Genomic DNA, 16,139 nt, shown 5'->3' on the forward strand with positions numbered 1-16,139 from the left:
GCTTAGAAGATGGTTGAATATGTGGAGTGAATGTGTGAGCACTTAAGGTATGGAAGTTGACAAAACAGCAGGATTGATGAACGTTATTGAAGCACAGAATGGATACAGATTATATTGTTTGTGCAGGCACTAGATCCTTTGAATCCATTACATGGATTGAATAAGAATGTATGATGATGTATATGACAGGGAATGCACCCCTTTTAGCTGGACACTGTATGGAGTGGTCTGTTTCTCACAGATGTTACAAGAGTAGCTTAATCATATAAAGAACATTTGTGTGTGGAAGATGTACGGCCTGTTAAGTGGGGCCAAGAACTCTGAAAGCTTTAATAATGAATGAATAGATGTATGGCTTATTTCACAGGGAACTTTGCAGGTAGTTCTCTTTCTTTTGTGCTCTAGACCCCACCCATTCCATTCTTTCATGCAAAAACAGAGTTAGGGTGCTTATGATGATACTGTAATAAATTTTTATAAGCATCTTTGTTTTAGTGTTTCTGTACACTGTGAAATAGTATTGTAATTTAAAAAGATGAGTCACTATCTCACCAACTTTTATCAGTAACTACTGGAAATATAGAAATCTGTAAATCATCCAAGGCTTTTTTTTATGTAATATTGCACTGTTCTGTATTTTTATAAATAGTGCAGTGATATAGACACTCACATTAGGAGCTACATTGCTTATCATGTGCTGTATTATACCGATAAATCAGCTACTGTAAAGATTTGTGTTGTATTGCCTTGATTAGTAATTCTTTGATAAAAATAGTGCACCACCTGCTTGTATATGTCTTGGACAAGATTCACTTTCCCTTATATATGTTTGCCATTGCATGATTGTACAGTTGTTGACCTTGCATGAATCTGCTTCTTACAGAGAACAAGAAATTCTCCTTCCTGAGTCAAGATGAAGTGGCCAAGATGAAAGAAGATGAAGGTTGGTGTCTCAGGGTAAATTCTACATAATAATACATCTTTTGTGTATTCATTTAACTGTACTTAGATCATATGAAGTTCATAATGAATATGGGATTGCAAACTAAGCTATTATGCATATTTTGCATTTTTTATCATTTTGCAAATAATACTTTTGAATGCTTAATTGGTGAGAAATTTGCTTAGCTGTACAGTATTTTTTTGAATACATTTAAATTTATCCAAGCTTCTGTGTAAGTTGTGATATGCATTATTCCACCCTTTGAGTCCATATGATGTTCATTTTTGTTCTTGCTGCTACCAGACAATTTTATTCAGTTCTGGAATGACCTCTCATACTGAAGGGGTTTTAATTATTAAGACTATGCCTAACCCTTCTGGTTTATAAAGTCAGTCCTAAGCAGAATGAAATTGCCAAAAAATCAGAACTTTTGCCAATCAGAATTCTTTTATTCTCTGAACTACTTCTCTTTGGAACCTGTTTTACCAGTTTAGTTTTCCGCCAAACTTCAGCTTACGGCAGTCCAAGTCCAACTGTCAAAGAATTGATGAATGGAGGACACCTGTAATCAGATATATAGTTTTTTTTTTTTTTCCTTCCTCTGTTCAATAAAAGAGAGAGACAGACAGACAGACAGACAGACAGACAGAAAGAAAGATAATGAAGAAGCATTCCTTGGGCTGATGGGGTTAAAATATTATGCATGATATTTAGCTGATGACATAACAACCATAAAACTGTGAAGAAGTACAGTAGTAGTTGTCTTAATGTAGTGTTTGTATGATAAAAATTTGGTGTCAGAAATTGCTTATTCACCTCCAAGGATTGCATCAGACAACTGGTAGCTGAAACTGTTTTGTAATTACAGTCATCCCTTGGCTATCACACGTAATTGGTAACAAACGTGGTACATGATAATGAATTTGCAGAATATCCATTATGCAGAACCTATGGAAAATTTATTCTAACTGGTTCCGGGCACCCCAAACTCAAACCCAAATTTTCCATTTTACAATAATTTAAGACACACTAAATACATATACAGTATGCTGTACTGTTATGGTAAGTACCAGAAACACATATAGGCATGGTTACATTAATAGGAAGTGATAAAAAGGGCACAGTTAGAGAGAATATTTATTCTTTTACCAGGAACATGTACCTCATTGATTTCTCAACCAGCCACTCATTTTGCCCTGTAACTGTAGACTTATTTAGATAAGGGTACCGTTTATTTTAAGCAGCGGAAAAACCTTAACAGTTCACTTCTTATTTTTAAGGTTTGTTTCCATATTTTTTTTTTTTTTAATTACTTTTTATGATCATAAATGATTGTAACAGTGGTGGTATTTGATTTTTACAATCCCCAACGGCACTGAAGATAGACAGACTCTATTTTATGGTGCACCAAAGACAGACAGTCGCCATCTTAGGATGCTATTTTTTGTGACACAAAGTTATCCTTGTAATTGGTGATTTACCCAAACCTAACCCTAATATTCCTAACGTAATCCAACCTAATTTATGCTAATCTAACCTAACCAGTTTTATGCCGGCCTAATCTAACCTAACCAGTTTTATGCCAGCCCAGCTAAACATATCATAACTTAGCCTAACCTGTCCCTAATTGTATTTTCCTTGGTTATTAATGGACCCAGGTCATACTTGAAAGCACGCTTATGTACACCTTGACTAAGTCACTGAATTAGTTTATAGGTAGATAAAAATTTTTGCGAATATTGAAGAGATGGTCCTGTGTCTCCTTGAAGATTACACTGAATTTCATTTGGATTTCCATTCTTGCATATTTGGTTAACTTGTTGGTTTGGTTAAGTTTGGTTGGGTTTGCTTATGGTTAAGTAAGCTTAATTTAGACTGGGTTAGGTTAGGTTTGGTTAAGTAAAGTTAGGTGTGCTTAGCAGGGACATGCACACCCTTTTAGAGGAGCATATGCATAGACAATACAAGGGCACATTGTGCCTGCCAAGAGCTGAATCACAGAGTAATTGTTACAGATACCAAGAGTGTGTGTTCTGTAAAAGTTTAATAATTAAACTTTTACAGAAGAGAACATAATTATTATGTTCCCATTTTCTCAAGTGGTACTTAGTATACAATAACATAAAACATTTGAACTTTAACCCATTTTCTGACGATACTTAATTATTTAGATGTATGAGTAACCATTTTAACCCGTGAATTGTGCAGTAACCTTTTTTTTATCCCACCCCTTGGTGCACAAAAAATTAAGGAAAAAGTTTTTTATTTAGTTTTTGTTTATTGTAAACTTGAAGATGAACATCCAGGGCATCATCTGGTTAAAAAAAAAAAAAAAAAAGTCTCTCTCTCTCCCTGTCATTGTGTCAGACCATCCATAAGTTTACATAGGGGAGTAGTGAAGAAATGAATAAAAAAACAACAACAAAAATTTGTTTTTGTTTATCATAAACTTGAAGATAAACATCCAGGGCATCTTCTGGTAAAAAGAAAAAATCTCTCTCTCTCTCCATCTTTGCATAGCACCATGCGTAAGTTTGCATAGGGGTGGAGTAGTTAGCTGTGATGCATGGCCAGCACAGCCTGAGCTGTGGCTCTCAATCCATAGGTTAACATATGGGTGTGAGACTTCAGCATAGCGTAGTATGATAGCAAAAACAGGGGTAAGAATAGTGGAAAAGAGATTATTGAAGAATGTGAGTGTAATGCATAGTAACCTAGATGAGGTAAGAAATTATGTAATATGCAAAACATATGGAAGGAATTTGCTGAAAACAAGATATAGAAAGAAAACTTTGCTCATAAGGATGGTAAGGTCACATGGAGAGGGTGGGCAATGGATAAGATGGTGAAAGGGGTATATATAAATGATTTTGAAGTATAAGGGGGACTTGGTAGCGTATTTACCTAGTTGTGATATGCAGGAAATGAGATACAGTACACTCATGGGGTCCTGTCTCTCATTCTCGTTGTCAAATTTTGTTTTTGAACTCATTTAAGTTTTTGGAGCGGACGATCTCTTTGTTCAGGCTTTTCCACAGGTGTATGCATTTATATGTAAAGCTGTATTTCTTGATATCCTTCAAACATCTTGGCTTTTTCAGTTTCTCCCATGTCCTCTTGTTACTCTCCCATCCCATACAAACAGATCATTTTTATCAGTTTTATGTAGTCCCATCACGGCCCTGAACACTGCAATCATGTCGCCCCTCTCTCTCCTTTCTTCTAGGGAAGGCAGGTCCAGCTTTTCCAGCCTCTCTCCATAAGACAGATCTGCCAGGCTGGGGATCATCTTGGTTACTGTTCTTTGTATTCTCTCGATCTTATATATATCTTTCTTCTTGTGTGGGGACCACACTACTGCTGCATATTCCAACCTGGGGCAGATCATGGCCACTATCAATTTTTTCATCATTTCCTCATCCGTGTATTGGAATGCCACTCGTATGTTAGTCAAGATATTGTATGTCCCTCTATCTTGTTAATGGGTTTTTCTGGTGACAAACTATCCTGGACCAACACTCCCAAATCTTTCTCTTCTCTGACTTTTTTGATTGGTTCATTACTCATCATGTAATTCAGCAATGGCCTCTTGGCACTCTTATCCATTTCCAATATTTTACATTTTTGCGTTACATTTCATAAACATCCAGGGCATCTTCTAGTAAAAAGAAAAAATCTCTCTCTCTCTCTCTCCATCTATAACAGGAAAAGTGTATGGTAGGATACTTATTGACAGAGTTAGAGAAAGAACAGAGAAATTAGTTGGAGAAGAACAGGGAGGCTTTAGGAAGGGAAGAGGTTGTGTAGATCAGATATTCATTCTTAGATCTTTAGTGGAAAAGTTTTTAGAGAAGGGAAAGAAGTTGTATGCAGCTTTCATGGATTTGGAGAAAGCATATGACAGGGTGGATAGACAAGGATTGTGGAAAGTGTTAAGAATATATGGTGTAGATGGGAAGTTGTTGAATGCTGTGAAGAGGATGTACGATGGTGCGAAGGCTGCAGTGCATGTGGATGGTGAACTAAGTGAATTTTTCTCTTTGAAGGTTGGGTTGAAACAGGGATGTGTCATGTCTCCATGGTTGTTCAATCTGTACATGGATGGGGTAATAAAAGAGGTACAAGGTAGGGTAGTCGATGTTGGAGTGGCCCTGGTGAGAGAGGATAGTGTTTGGAAACTCCCTGTATTGTTGTTTGCAGATGATACTGTGTTGTTGAGTGAAGACGAAGGGGAGCTGCAAGGCTTGGTGGATGAGTTTGGGAGAGTGTGTAAGAAACGGAATCTAAAGGTGAATGTATGGAAGAGTAAAGTGATGGTCTTTGAGAGAGGTGAAATCAGTGAATGTACAGCGAGGTTGGATGGTGAGGAATTGGAAAATGTGAGTACGTTTAAGTACTTGGGTAGTGTGATGAGTAAGGATGGAGGTTTGGAGGGTGAAGTGCTTGAAAGGGTACAGCAGGGAAGAAAAGTTGCTGGTTCTTTGAAAGCAGTGATAAGAAACAGGGAAGTGAGCATGGAAGTGAAAAAGTTACTACATGACAGTATTGTGATACCAACTCTAACGTATGGAAGTGAAGCTTGGACGTTGTTGGAAGGACACAAGTCAAGAGTGAGAGCAGTGGAAATGAGTTATTTAAGAGGAGCCTGTGGAGTCACATGGAGAGACAGGCTGACGAATGAGGATATAAAGGAGCGTTGTGATGTGGATGTGATAGGAAGTGTTATGAGGAACACACTGAGGTGGTTTGGCCATGTGGAGAGGATGGAGGGTGAAAGACTGACGAAGAGAGTGTATGTGAGTGAGGTGGAGGGGGGAAGAGGGAGGGGGAGGCCGAGGATGAGATGGAGGGATGGGATGGAGAGGTATATGAGAGAGGGGGGTGTGAGTTGGGAGCAGGGCAGTGAAATGGCGGGGGACAGGGCGAATTGGAGGCGATTTGTTTGTGGTCACCCCAAATGGGACTGAGGTGTCAGGCAATAGATAGATAGATAGATTTCATTTCCCACATCTGGCTCCAGTTTTGGATCCTGTGCAGGTCTTCCTGGAGCATTTTACAGTCTTCCTCGACTTCTACTCTCCTCAAGATCTTTGCATCATCAGCAAACAAATTTGCATAACTGTTCATTCCATCTACCATATCATTTACGTAAATCAGGAACATTACTGGCACTTGCACCGAGCCCTGTGGGACTCCACTTGTTACTTCCCTCCATCCGGACATCTTGTCCTTTATTATTGTCCTCATTTGTCTGTCTCTTAAGAAGTCTCTCATCCACTCCAGGACATCCTTCAGTCCTCCTATGTGTTCCAGTTTCCACATTAGTCACTTGGGTACCTTATCAAAGGCTTTCTCTAAATCTAGATACACACAATCCACCCAGCTGTCTCTCTCCTGTAGCACGTCAATCGCTCTAGAGTAAAAGCTCAACAAGTTGGAAACACATGACCTTCCACTTCTGAATCCAAACTGGGTCTCAGCCAATATGTTCATCTCTCCAGATATTTTATCCATCTGTCTTTCAGAATTCTCTCGCACAATTTTGCAGCTACGCTGGTCAGGGACACTGGTCTATAATTCAGGGGTTCTTCCTTGTTTCCTCCCTTATAAATTGGTACCACATTGGCCCTCTTCCATTCCCGAGGCACTTTCCCTTCTTCCAGAGAACACACAAATCGTGAATCTTATCTGCATTTGTTGTCTGCATTCTTTCAGTACGCAGGTAGAGATTCCATCTGGTCCTGGGGCTTTCCTTACATCATGAGTTTCCAGTAATTTATACACTTCCTGCACTTCCACTTTTATGTCTTTTATCACTACATTTCTAGTCACACCCTCCTCCTCCACAAAATCCCTTTCGTTAGTGAAAACCGACTGGAAACATTTGTTCATTATTTCAGCTTGCATTACTGCATCTTTGTAGACCTCTTCTTCTACTTTCAGTTTGGTGATTCCTTCCTTTTGTTTTAGTTTGCCAGTAACAGGTCTATAAAGCAATTTGGGTTCCGTACATTTGTCAATAATACCTTTTTCAAAGTTCCTTCCTTCCTCTCTGCGTATTCTTGTATATTCATTTCTAGTTCTTTTATGTTCTTCCTTTGATTTATTATTACCTCTCTTTATCCATTTCTTCCATGCCATGTCCCTCTCTTTTTTGCCACCATGCACCGTCTGTTAAACCAATCCTTCTTCCTGTTTTCTTTCCAACTTACTCTTGGAACATGTTTCTCCACTCCCGAATTATAGAGGTCTAGAAAGATATCCCACTTCCTCTGCGTCTCTCATGTTTCTCTGTATTTTCTCCAATCCTCATTTTCGAAAAATTTCCTCAGTCCTGTAAAGTTTGCTTTTCCAACGTTGTTTCTTCCCTGCCTATAAAGCTCATCTCTTGGCACCACGTTCCCTTTTATCATCTGGAACTCAGTGACCACATGATCACTTTTTCCTATAGGACACTCATATTTTGAATTTTCAACTACATGAGGTTCTTTAGTTAGCAGGAAATCTAATCTTGCTGGCATGCCATCTCCTCTGAATATAGTCTTTTCTTTGACCCACTGGGTCGTAACATTATTCATTGCAGTATATAAACAATATAGTGCCCCAGGAATCTTCATTGCTTCCCGAATCCCGTTACTCCCAGTTCACCTCTTTACAATTAAATCCTCCATCATGATTATGCTATTGCTTTTCTCAGTCACTTTCTTGAGATAGCTACCCATGTATGATAACGTCTCCTGATATTCATCGTCCTTCCATGCCCTTGTCATAGGGGGAACATATACCACTACAATGTCTCTATTGCCATTCTCTCTGGTTTCTAGTTTCGTATTTATCGCTTCAGCCTTACTCTTTCCCAGTTCCACATTTTCCCCACTGATGTTATTCATCACTGCTATCATCACTCCTCCTCCCTTTTTTTCTTTTCTGTCCCTTCTCCACAGTTTCTATTTGCCAACTCCCAAATGGATGTGTATGTATGCCTGCATGTGTGTGAGTGTACCTATTTGTATTTACCTAGTTGCTGTACAGTAAGCCCACAAGCTGCATGGTTCCAGGTTACACTAATTGTGATTTGTAGAGGAGTAGCGCATCAAAGTTCTTCCTGGAGGGACCTGTCCGTACTCCATTTGAAGTTCCTGCATGGTGACAAGTGTCAACATGGCTGCTGTGCCTGTGCACTCAGCCTCCATCTCTCAGGTCGTGCCCACCATACTCTCCCTCCATTGTTCATGCTGTCCAGCCATGACCTTCCCCTGTCTTCGCACATACAGAACAAGTGTTTTTCCAGTGCTTTGGAGTGCTTTCAGTGTTATGTCTTCCTCACATCCAAGTGCATCTAGTGCCAAAGAAAAGGCACATCTTATGAGAAAAGGAGGGAAATACTATACAGGCTTCCTGATGGTGAGCATGCTGTGGAGGTTGCTAATAACTTCAGTGTTAAGTAGTCTACTGTACGCACAGTGAGAAAAATGAGAAATTAGAATATGGAGTGCACTTAGCTGATATCTGTGATGTTTGTAAGTGGGCTTATGTATGAAGTAATGCTTCACTAATAATGGAGGAGGTGCCATATAAATATGTGTGTGTGTACCCAATACAAAGCCAGTATGACAGTGGATGGCGATGTGATTCATAAGAAGACACTGGAAATCTGTGCCAAGGTGGCTAAGATGATGTATGTGGAAAACCTACCAGTGTTTACTGCCTGCAAGGGTTTGTTCCATCTCTTTAGGCAGCACAGAGTTACTCCTTGCCGGTGTGCGTGGTGAGGCAGCTGCTGCGGACGTTGTTGTTACTGGGGCTTTCCCTGACTCCGTCAGGAAGGTGGTAGAGGAGGGCTCTTACAGAATAAACCAGGTCTTCAGCATGCAAGAGAGTGGTCTATTTTGGAAGCTGCTGCCCTCTTACACCTTCCTGATGAAGGGGAAAACCTCGATGCATGAGTTTAAAACCTCCAGAGACTGCCTGACAATTTTACTTGCATACAGTGCTACAGGCAATTGCAAGGTTTAGCTGTTGGTCATCCGTCATTTGTCTGAACCAAGGGCTCTAAGAAATGACAGTATTGTAAAGTTAGGCATGCACAGGAGGCACAATGCATGTGACTGGGTGACATCCTGTCTAGTTCTAGATTGGTTTGACAAAATCTTTGTGACCACAGCTGAGCATTATTGTAATTAAAAATTATATATATAGCTTTTGAGGTCATTCTACTTTTAGATAATTGTCCAGACCACCTTATGTATCTGGTAGGGCATCACCCAGTGGTGGAACTTACATTTTTGCCACCAGCACTGTTAGTTTTATCCAGCCCTTGGACCAAGATTATACTGCCACCTTCAAGAGACTGTACTATGCCTGCACTTATGAAGTGATATGGAGGGCTGCCGACCAGGAGAGTGACATGACGGCATTGTCAGCTGAGGAATATGGAGACCTGGAGGTGGACCTGCCTACTCCTATTGCTCCACCTCCACAAGTGATGTCCACCAAGTCCTGCTGGAAGTTGTTCAGCATTAGAGATGCATTGCTGAAAATCATTGCAGCATGAGACGATGTAACAAAGAAGTTGATTATGCATGGAAGGCAAAAGCTGCTACCTCATGTTTACACAGCAATCTCCGACACATCAGTTGTTAATTCATTAAGGGGGGCAGCAGGGATGGCACAACAGATGCCAGGAGATCTTTTTTCCAGTGTAACCCGTGCTGACATCTTGAAGGTCATTCAGTCTTCCCCTGATAAGACTAATGTTGAAAGCTTGATCCAGGAGGTCAACAAGGAGGAGCAGAGGGTAACAGAAGCATCATCACAGGAGAAGACAGCAGAGGAAGAGGGGAAGAGTCAACGGCCTGCTCATCAGCAGCTCAGCAACATCCTTGATCTTGGAGATTGGCTCAGAGATGTCATTATGGAGGTCAAGAATAGCAGTGACAGACTTTAATTTTTCCACAGTGAAATTGACTGACTGTTAGCCATGCCTAACACTAACACACCAGTTGTTAATGCATAAGACCAAGCTCTTAAGAAAGATCAATGAATCATCCCAGAGTCTCATCACCACCTACTTAGCACCACCCCTGGTGCCACCTCTGCCATCAAAGTCTCAGTCTCCACAGCCTAGCACCCATGCAGTGCCCAACCCACAACCTGATAGCAATGATGAAGGGGAGTTTGTGGGCTTTGAGGCCTGGCCTTAGCCCCAGGGGGGTTGGAGACTCTTCAGTTGCCTCCTCTAGCCCCTCAGCCTCAGATATTCCCTCCTCCCCTTACCAAAACAATGCTTTGTCGCACTTCATGATGAGTACCCAGTACAGCAGTTTGCACGCTCTAAATAACCCTCTCTTTTGCCCAGTGATGTTTGTAGAGGCTATATGTGTATTACAGTTACTGTTAGGTATGCTCAGGAGGGAGTGAAAAATTTTGAGTGGGTCAGAAGAGGGACCTTGGGAAAATTTTGGGACATTTCCAGACCAATCTGTTCTTATAACATGGGTAATGTACCCATCTAAGCAGTATCCATTTGTGCAGCAAAATTCCCAGATCCATTAACCATATTGCTTGTAGGGGACACTGTTAGTCAGGTGGCTTAACGATGTTTTCGTTACACGGCGGATAAAAGCACCGAATTTGGTATGAGGCTTCCTTAGGGTCTAATGATGAATTTTAGAAGGGGTGCCTTCCGGAAAAATTTAAAAAATGTATAGATACCCTATATTGAAGGTGGAAAAATGGCATTTTTCTAAGATAATAAAAATCGTGATTAGACAATATTGGTTGAAGATACATAAAATTTAATTCCACATTTCTGAAAGGAAATTAAATTTTACATTTTTTTTGTTCTATGCACTTTTTTTATCCGATTCACTGTTTATGCGACAACGAGTTTGTGAGTTAAATTTTTTGAATTGTAATAAAACTATACTGGTTAACCCCTACACCGCGGGCATGTTTACCGATGTTTTGCATGTGCCGCGGGGTTATTCGGTCTCCGACAGACTATAAAAAAATATTTGCCAAAAATCAGTTATTAGTCCTAGAATATTAAAATTACATATGCTTATGGCACATACCTTCAGCTTTCTCCTGGAATGTTTGTTGAGCCTTCGTCAGTTACCGTAGGACTTGTGGAGACCTCTGAAGTTGGGTAACAAAGTCTCCACTTTACACTTCCCGACAACCCGTAATATGATTACCACAGCCAGATATTAACACTATAAACACTACTCTATGATTTTCAAGTAGTTTGGGATCCATACTCCCAAAAAAAACCCACTGTGAAAGCAATGAAAATTATGAGCGCGTCTGACCGCCGCACTTGCGCTAGTTCGCTCTTGGTACTCTGTCATTTATTATTCATAAAACCCCTCACACTTTATATTTCTATTACTATATAACACTTATATATATCTACAGTCTTTATCCATAAGTTTCCTTCAGTAGTATTAGTTTATTGTCACTGTAGGGATTCAATTTCTTTCAGTAAAATATGTAGCATTCACTTTCTCGTCCTGTATACTAGCATTGAGAGTGAATGTCACTTTCATCTTCACTCTCATAACTCATAGTATTCAGACATGCTAGAGTGAAACTTTCACTTTCATTACTCCTAGGGTATATACTCGTATTCTTATAATACTACTCATTTACATTTCTATTTACGTTCTCTATTTTATTTACGTTATTTACATTTCTATTTTATTTACACTGTGTTATGCACTGTCACTTGAAGTAACTTATAAAACTATTTTCCATTGTTCACGTATATTTACATTCATTACTTTCACTTGCTGTTTACGCATTATTTACACATTATTTACAATTCCACTTGCACTGTGTTACTCAATAGAAAGATCGTAGTCACTCTTTTATCAATTGTCAGCCCTTTACCTCTTTCCACACGAGGTTTAGTAGGGGGTAAAGGTCACAGGGCCCTTTGCATGGGGGTGAAAAAGTCCCTGAAGTCAGCAAGAGGAAACAGACGTACCCCCACTTCAGAATATGAGAGTAAACTGATAAGGGAGGGCCGGGTGGAGGCCTACTTAGGGGATATTCAGTGCTACCAACGTTAGCTCTTGAAACAGCTATGTATAGCACTGAAATGATTGGCAGGAAATCTAGACAATACATTATAAATTAGGTAGTTCCAGGTGAATGTAAATATCACTTAGGCTTCTCCCTTCCCTCCTTATATGTATATTTATTATGAAAATAGATTATACGGCATATTTCAAGGGCAAAAAAACAGCGAAAATTAGCGAACGAGTGCACTTGAGGTGTTGTCAGGTGATAATTAGCCAATTCCAGGTGTATGGCACTCTCACTTACCTTATTTCTTTCTTGTATATATTACAGTAGAAGTCCGATTTTTCGGCATCTATGGGACCAGGCAAGTGCCGAAATATCAAAATTGCTGAATTATCGAAAACCCTACCCACTCAGTACCTTATATGTTTCGGTGAACACTATCATCATTACTCATATCATTACAAATGTGTTTGGAGAGAGTACTGTATACTGTTTGATACTGTACAATACTGTAATGAATACAGTACTATACATGAATATGAAAAATAAAGAAATTAGTAAACATACTGTATATAAATGTAATAGTACAGTAGGCCTACAAGTTCACATGCACTTACCTAAACTTATAGTAGGTTCCTTATTTACATATGTACAATAGAAGGGGTTGATTGGAGTCTGCTACTGCTGGAAGAAGTCCACAGCTTATGTGTACGCTTCTTGCTAACACCAGTTAACTTTCCACACGTGGAGGCCATTTTCAAAGCACGCAGATGTTTATACTGTTCACAACACACGGCTGGTCCACTCAGGTGTTACAAAGCTCCTGTCTGATGTTACGGTGCTTACAGCACACTTGAATAGTAATTTCAGAGGTATTTCGGTACGAAGTTCACAAAGCACACAGAAGAATCAAGAGAAGTCGGCAGCAGCACGGCAACAACTCGGAAGAATGGCGGAAGAATGGCGAAACAGATTCTCTTTCCCATGCTAGACTCACTACATGTTTGTCCTCTCTTTATGCTATAGGAGAAAGAGCTAGCCTCTGAGCTTCATGGCAGTGGTAGACTCGTTCCATCACTTTCACTATCTCACTCACTAAGGCGGGTAAAGGCGGGTAGCTAGCTGGCGAGCCTCATGGAAAATTTCAAGACTGACGAAAAAAATCGTAGAATCTGCCGAACGATCGGAGATTTTCGTAAATGGGACTATTTCTCAAAACTGCCGAAATGTCAGATTTGCCGGGGAATTGGATGCCGAAATATTGGACTTTTACTGTATTTGGTATAAGAATAGGGCATAGGGCTTATTTCAATGGATGAAATCAGTGAAAAATTCCAGGGAAGATTTACTTAGCGTAGCACGGCCGGGCAGGCGAGAGGATAGGGTAATGGAGGGGGGGGGGTAGGGAGGGGAATCAAGAACGGGGAGAAATGGCTAAATTGTCAACAATGGATGGGAGTACAGATGAGATTAGGAGTGCTGACTAGTGTTGGACACTGGCAGTACTGATAGATGATACAAGCCCCCACTTGGAAGCCCGGGTGAATTCAAAATAACACAGAATCACAAAAGCGACGCCCCGCGGTATGATCCCTTGCTCCCAAGCGTCACGAAAGTGACGCCCCGCGGTTAAGGGGTTAAAGATATATTAAATTTGAAACCACTGTTAGAAAGGAAATTAAGTTTTGCATCTTTTCTATTCGTGACACTTTTTTTTTATCTGATTCACTGTTTATGAGATATTGAGGGTTTTTTAGGTGTTGAGTAAAGTATTTCATAAAATTTTCCCATTTTAAAGATTATCATCATTATAGGCATTACATGGAAAGGAAATTGCATTCTGTACTGTAATATTTTATTATTATTATTATTATTGAAACATCCATTAAAAATACATATTTTCACAAAAAATATACTAGACTAAACTTTTATAAAAGTAATTACAATCATTGTAGGGAAAGAACTTTTAAATTTTTTTTATTGTAAATTATGATGGCCATATGAAGAGGATGGAGGGTGAAAGACTGACGAAGAGAGTGTATGTGAGTGAGGTGGAGGGGGGAAGAGGGAGGGGGAGGCCGAGGATGAGATGGAGGGATGGGGTGGAGAGGTATATGAGAGAGGGGTGTGTGAGTTGGGAGCAGGGCAGTGAAATGGCGGGGGACAGGGCGACTTGGAGGCGATTTGTTTGTGGCCACCCCAAACGGGATTGAGGCGTCTGGCAATAGATAGATAGATAGATGATGTTTATGAAAACTTGCTGAAATCATTTCAGTATCTCCCACAGCAATTAATAGGCAGATGCCTGCACTATGTCCCCCAGTGCCATCAGTCTCTCCTCATTAGACTGTTGTCCTATTTATCTAATACTTTTGCACTTACAAAGTGGTGAACAATCTACATTTGCTTTAACACACTTGCAGATGGAGCAGTCCCCTTTGCAGGAGCATTTGATCAGTTCCCTGCACGATCTGGACACTTCTGGAATAGTCATGCAAACTGGTACCCATGACCCAGATACCTTGGTCCAGGCAAAATCCTGTGGGGAAGGAACCACAAGCTGTGTTTGTCTGCTGGTCATCCAGATTCTTGCTTGATACACTGTGCGGTGGACATGCTGCAGGAGTGCATCACTGGTGGGTGGCAGTCTGTCCATTGCTCGATACTTCTGACAAAAGAGCCCTCTTCTTGTTTCGTTGACTGAACTCAAAGGGTTGGTTCTGTCATACAATATGACAGTCAATCTCTCTAGCTTCTTGAAATGTTCGTCATCGACATCCGGCAACTGGAAGGGATGACCAGCAAGATTCACAGATGTCTCTGTCACGTCTTCATAAACCTTCCAAGCCTTTCAAACCGACTTCTTACCCTTGCCATTGAAGGCAGAGGTTGTGTCGGAACCTGAAAATGCATGGAACACAGGTAATGCTCGTGATTTTGGCTCACTGAGGCTTGCACAAATGGAGTTTATGTGGTAAAACCTGTAGTTTTTGCCCATACCAGTGGCTACCCATATGTTGACCAAAGGACAAGTTCCAATCAGGTCATGAAATATGCTTGCAAGGATGACTATAACGTCTGTGTTTACAGTACGCACTTGACTATTCTTTGCTCCATGCTCCAATGCATGCACTACATGGACCACTATTCGGGAAAGTGTCAGGCAAGACAAAACTGCCAGGCAATTGGATGGACTTCCTTCGTGACCCAACAAACAAAGAGGAGCTGTTTTCCTTTTTGACTGCTAAAATTAAAGAGTTCAACTGGCCACCAGCCAAAGCTGTACATGTCACCTCAGGGGAAACTGTGGAGTCTATCAGTGCCAGCACCCCCATGCAAAACTGCAATCATGAGAAGGCAGGCACCTGAATAGTGGTCCATGTAGTGCATGCATTGGAGCATGTAGCAAGGAATATTCAAGTGCGTACTGTAGACACAGACGGTATAGTCATCCTTGCAGGCGTATTTCATTACCTGCTTGTGACTTGTCCTTTGGTCAACACATGGTTAGCCTTTGGTATGGGCAAAACTACAGGTTTTACCACATAAACTCCATTTGTGCAAGCCTCAGTGAGCCAAAATCACGAGCATTACCTGTGTTCCATGCATTTTCAGGTTCCGACACACCTCTGCCTTCAATGGCAAGGGTAAGAAGTCGGTTTGGCAGGATTATGAAGATGTGACTGAGACATTTGTGAATCTCGCTGGTCATCCCTTCCAGTTGCTGGATGTCGAAGATGAACATTTCAAGAAACTAGAGAGATCGACTGTCATATTGTATGACAGAACCAGCCCTTTGAGTTCAGTCAACGAAACAAAAAGAGGGCTCTTTTGTCAGAAGTATCAAGCAATGGACAGACTGCCACCCACCAGTGATGCACTCCTGCAGCATGTCCACCTCACAGTGTATCAAGCAAGAATCTGGATGACCAGCAGACAAACACAGCTTGTGGTTCCTTCCCCACAGGATTTTGCCTGGACCAAGGTATCTGGGTCATGGGTACCAGTTTGGATGACTATTCCAGAAGTGTCCAGATCGTGCAGGGAACTGATCAAATGCTCCTGCAAAGAGGACTGCTCCATCTGCAAATGTGTTAAAGCAAATGTAGATTGTTCACCACTTTGTAAGTGCAAAAGTATTAGATAAATAGGACAACAGTCTAAT

General features: G+C 40.7%; 1 protein-coding gene across 8 annotated transcripts in view; it reads left to right on the forward strand.

The window, feature by feature from the left end:
- The window catches only part of LOC145399810 (protein lap4-like), a 1,200,472-nt gene that overhangs the window by 965,027 nt on the left and 219,306 nt on the right, over window positions 1-16,139 (forward strand). For 7 of the 8 annotated variants that reach the window (XM_080272363.1, XM_080272368.1, XM_080272370.1 and 4 more), the window contains one exon: window positions 884-943. The exons of the other annotated variant lie outside the window; for it this stretch is intronic. In XM_080272363.1, coding sequence (XP_080128489.1) covers window positions 884-943 — 60 coding nt within the window. The remainder of the gene's footprint in view (window positions 1-883; window positions 944-16,139) is intronic. 8 annotated transcript variants of the gene reach the window in all.

This window comes from Coenobita brevimanus, chromosome 50 (assembly GCF_032717465.1).
Source record: "Coenobita brevimanus isolate Jiangsu-jjx chromosome 50, ASM3271746v2, whole genome shotgun sequence".
Taxonomy (NCBI): Eukaryota; Metazoa; Arthropoda; class Malacostraca; order Decapoda; family Coenobitidae; genus Coenobita; species Coenobita brevimanus.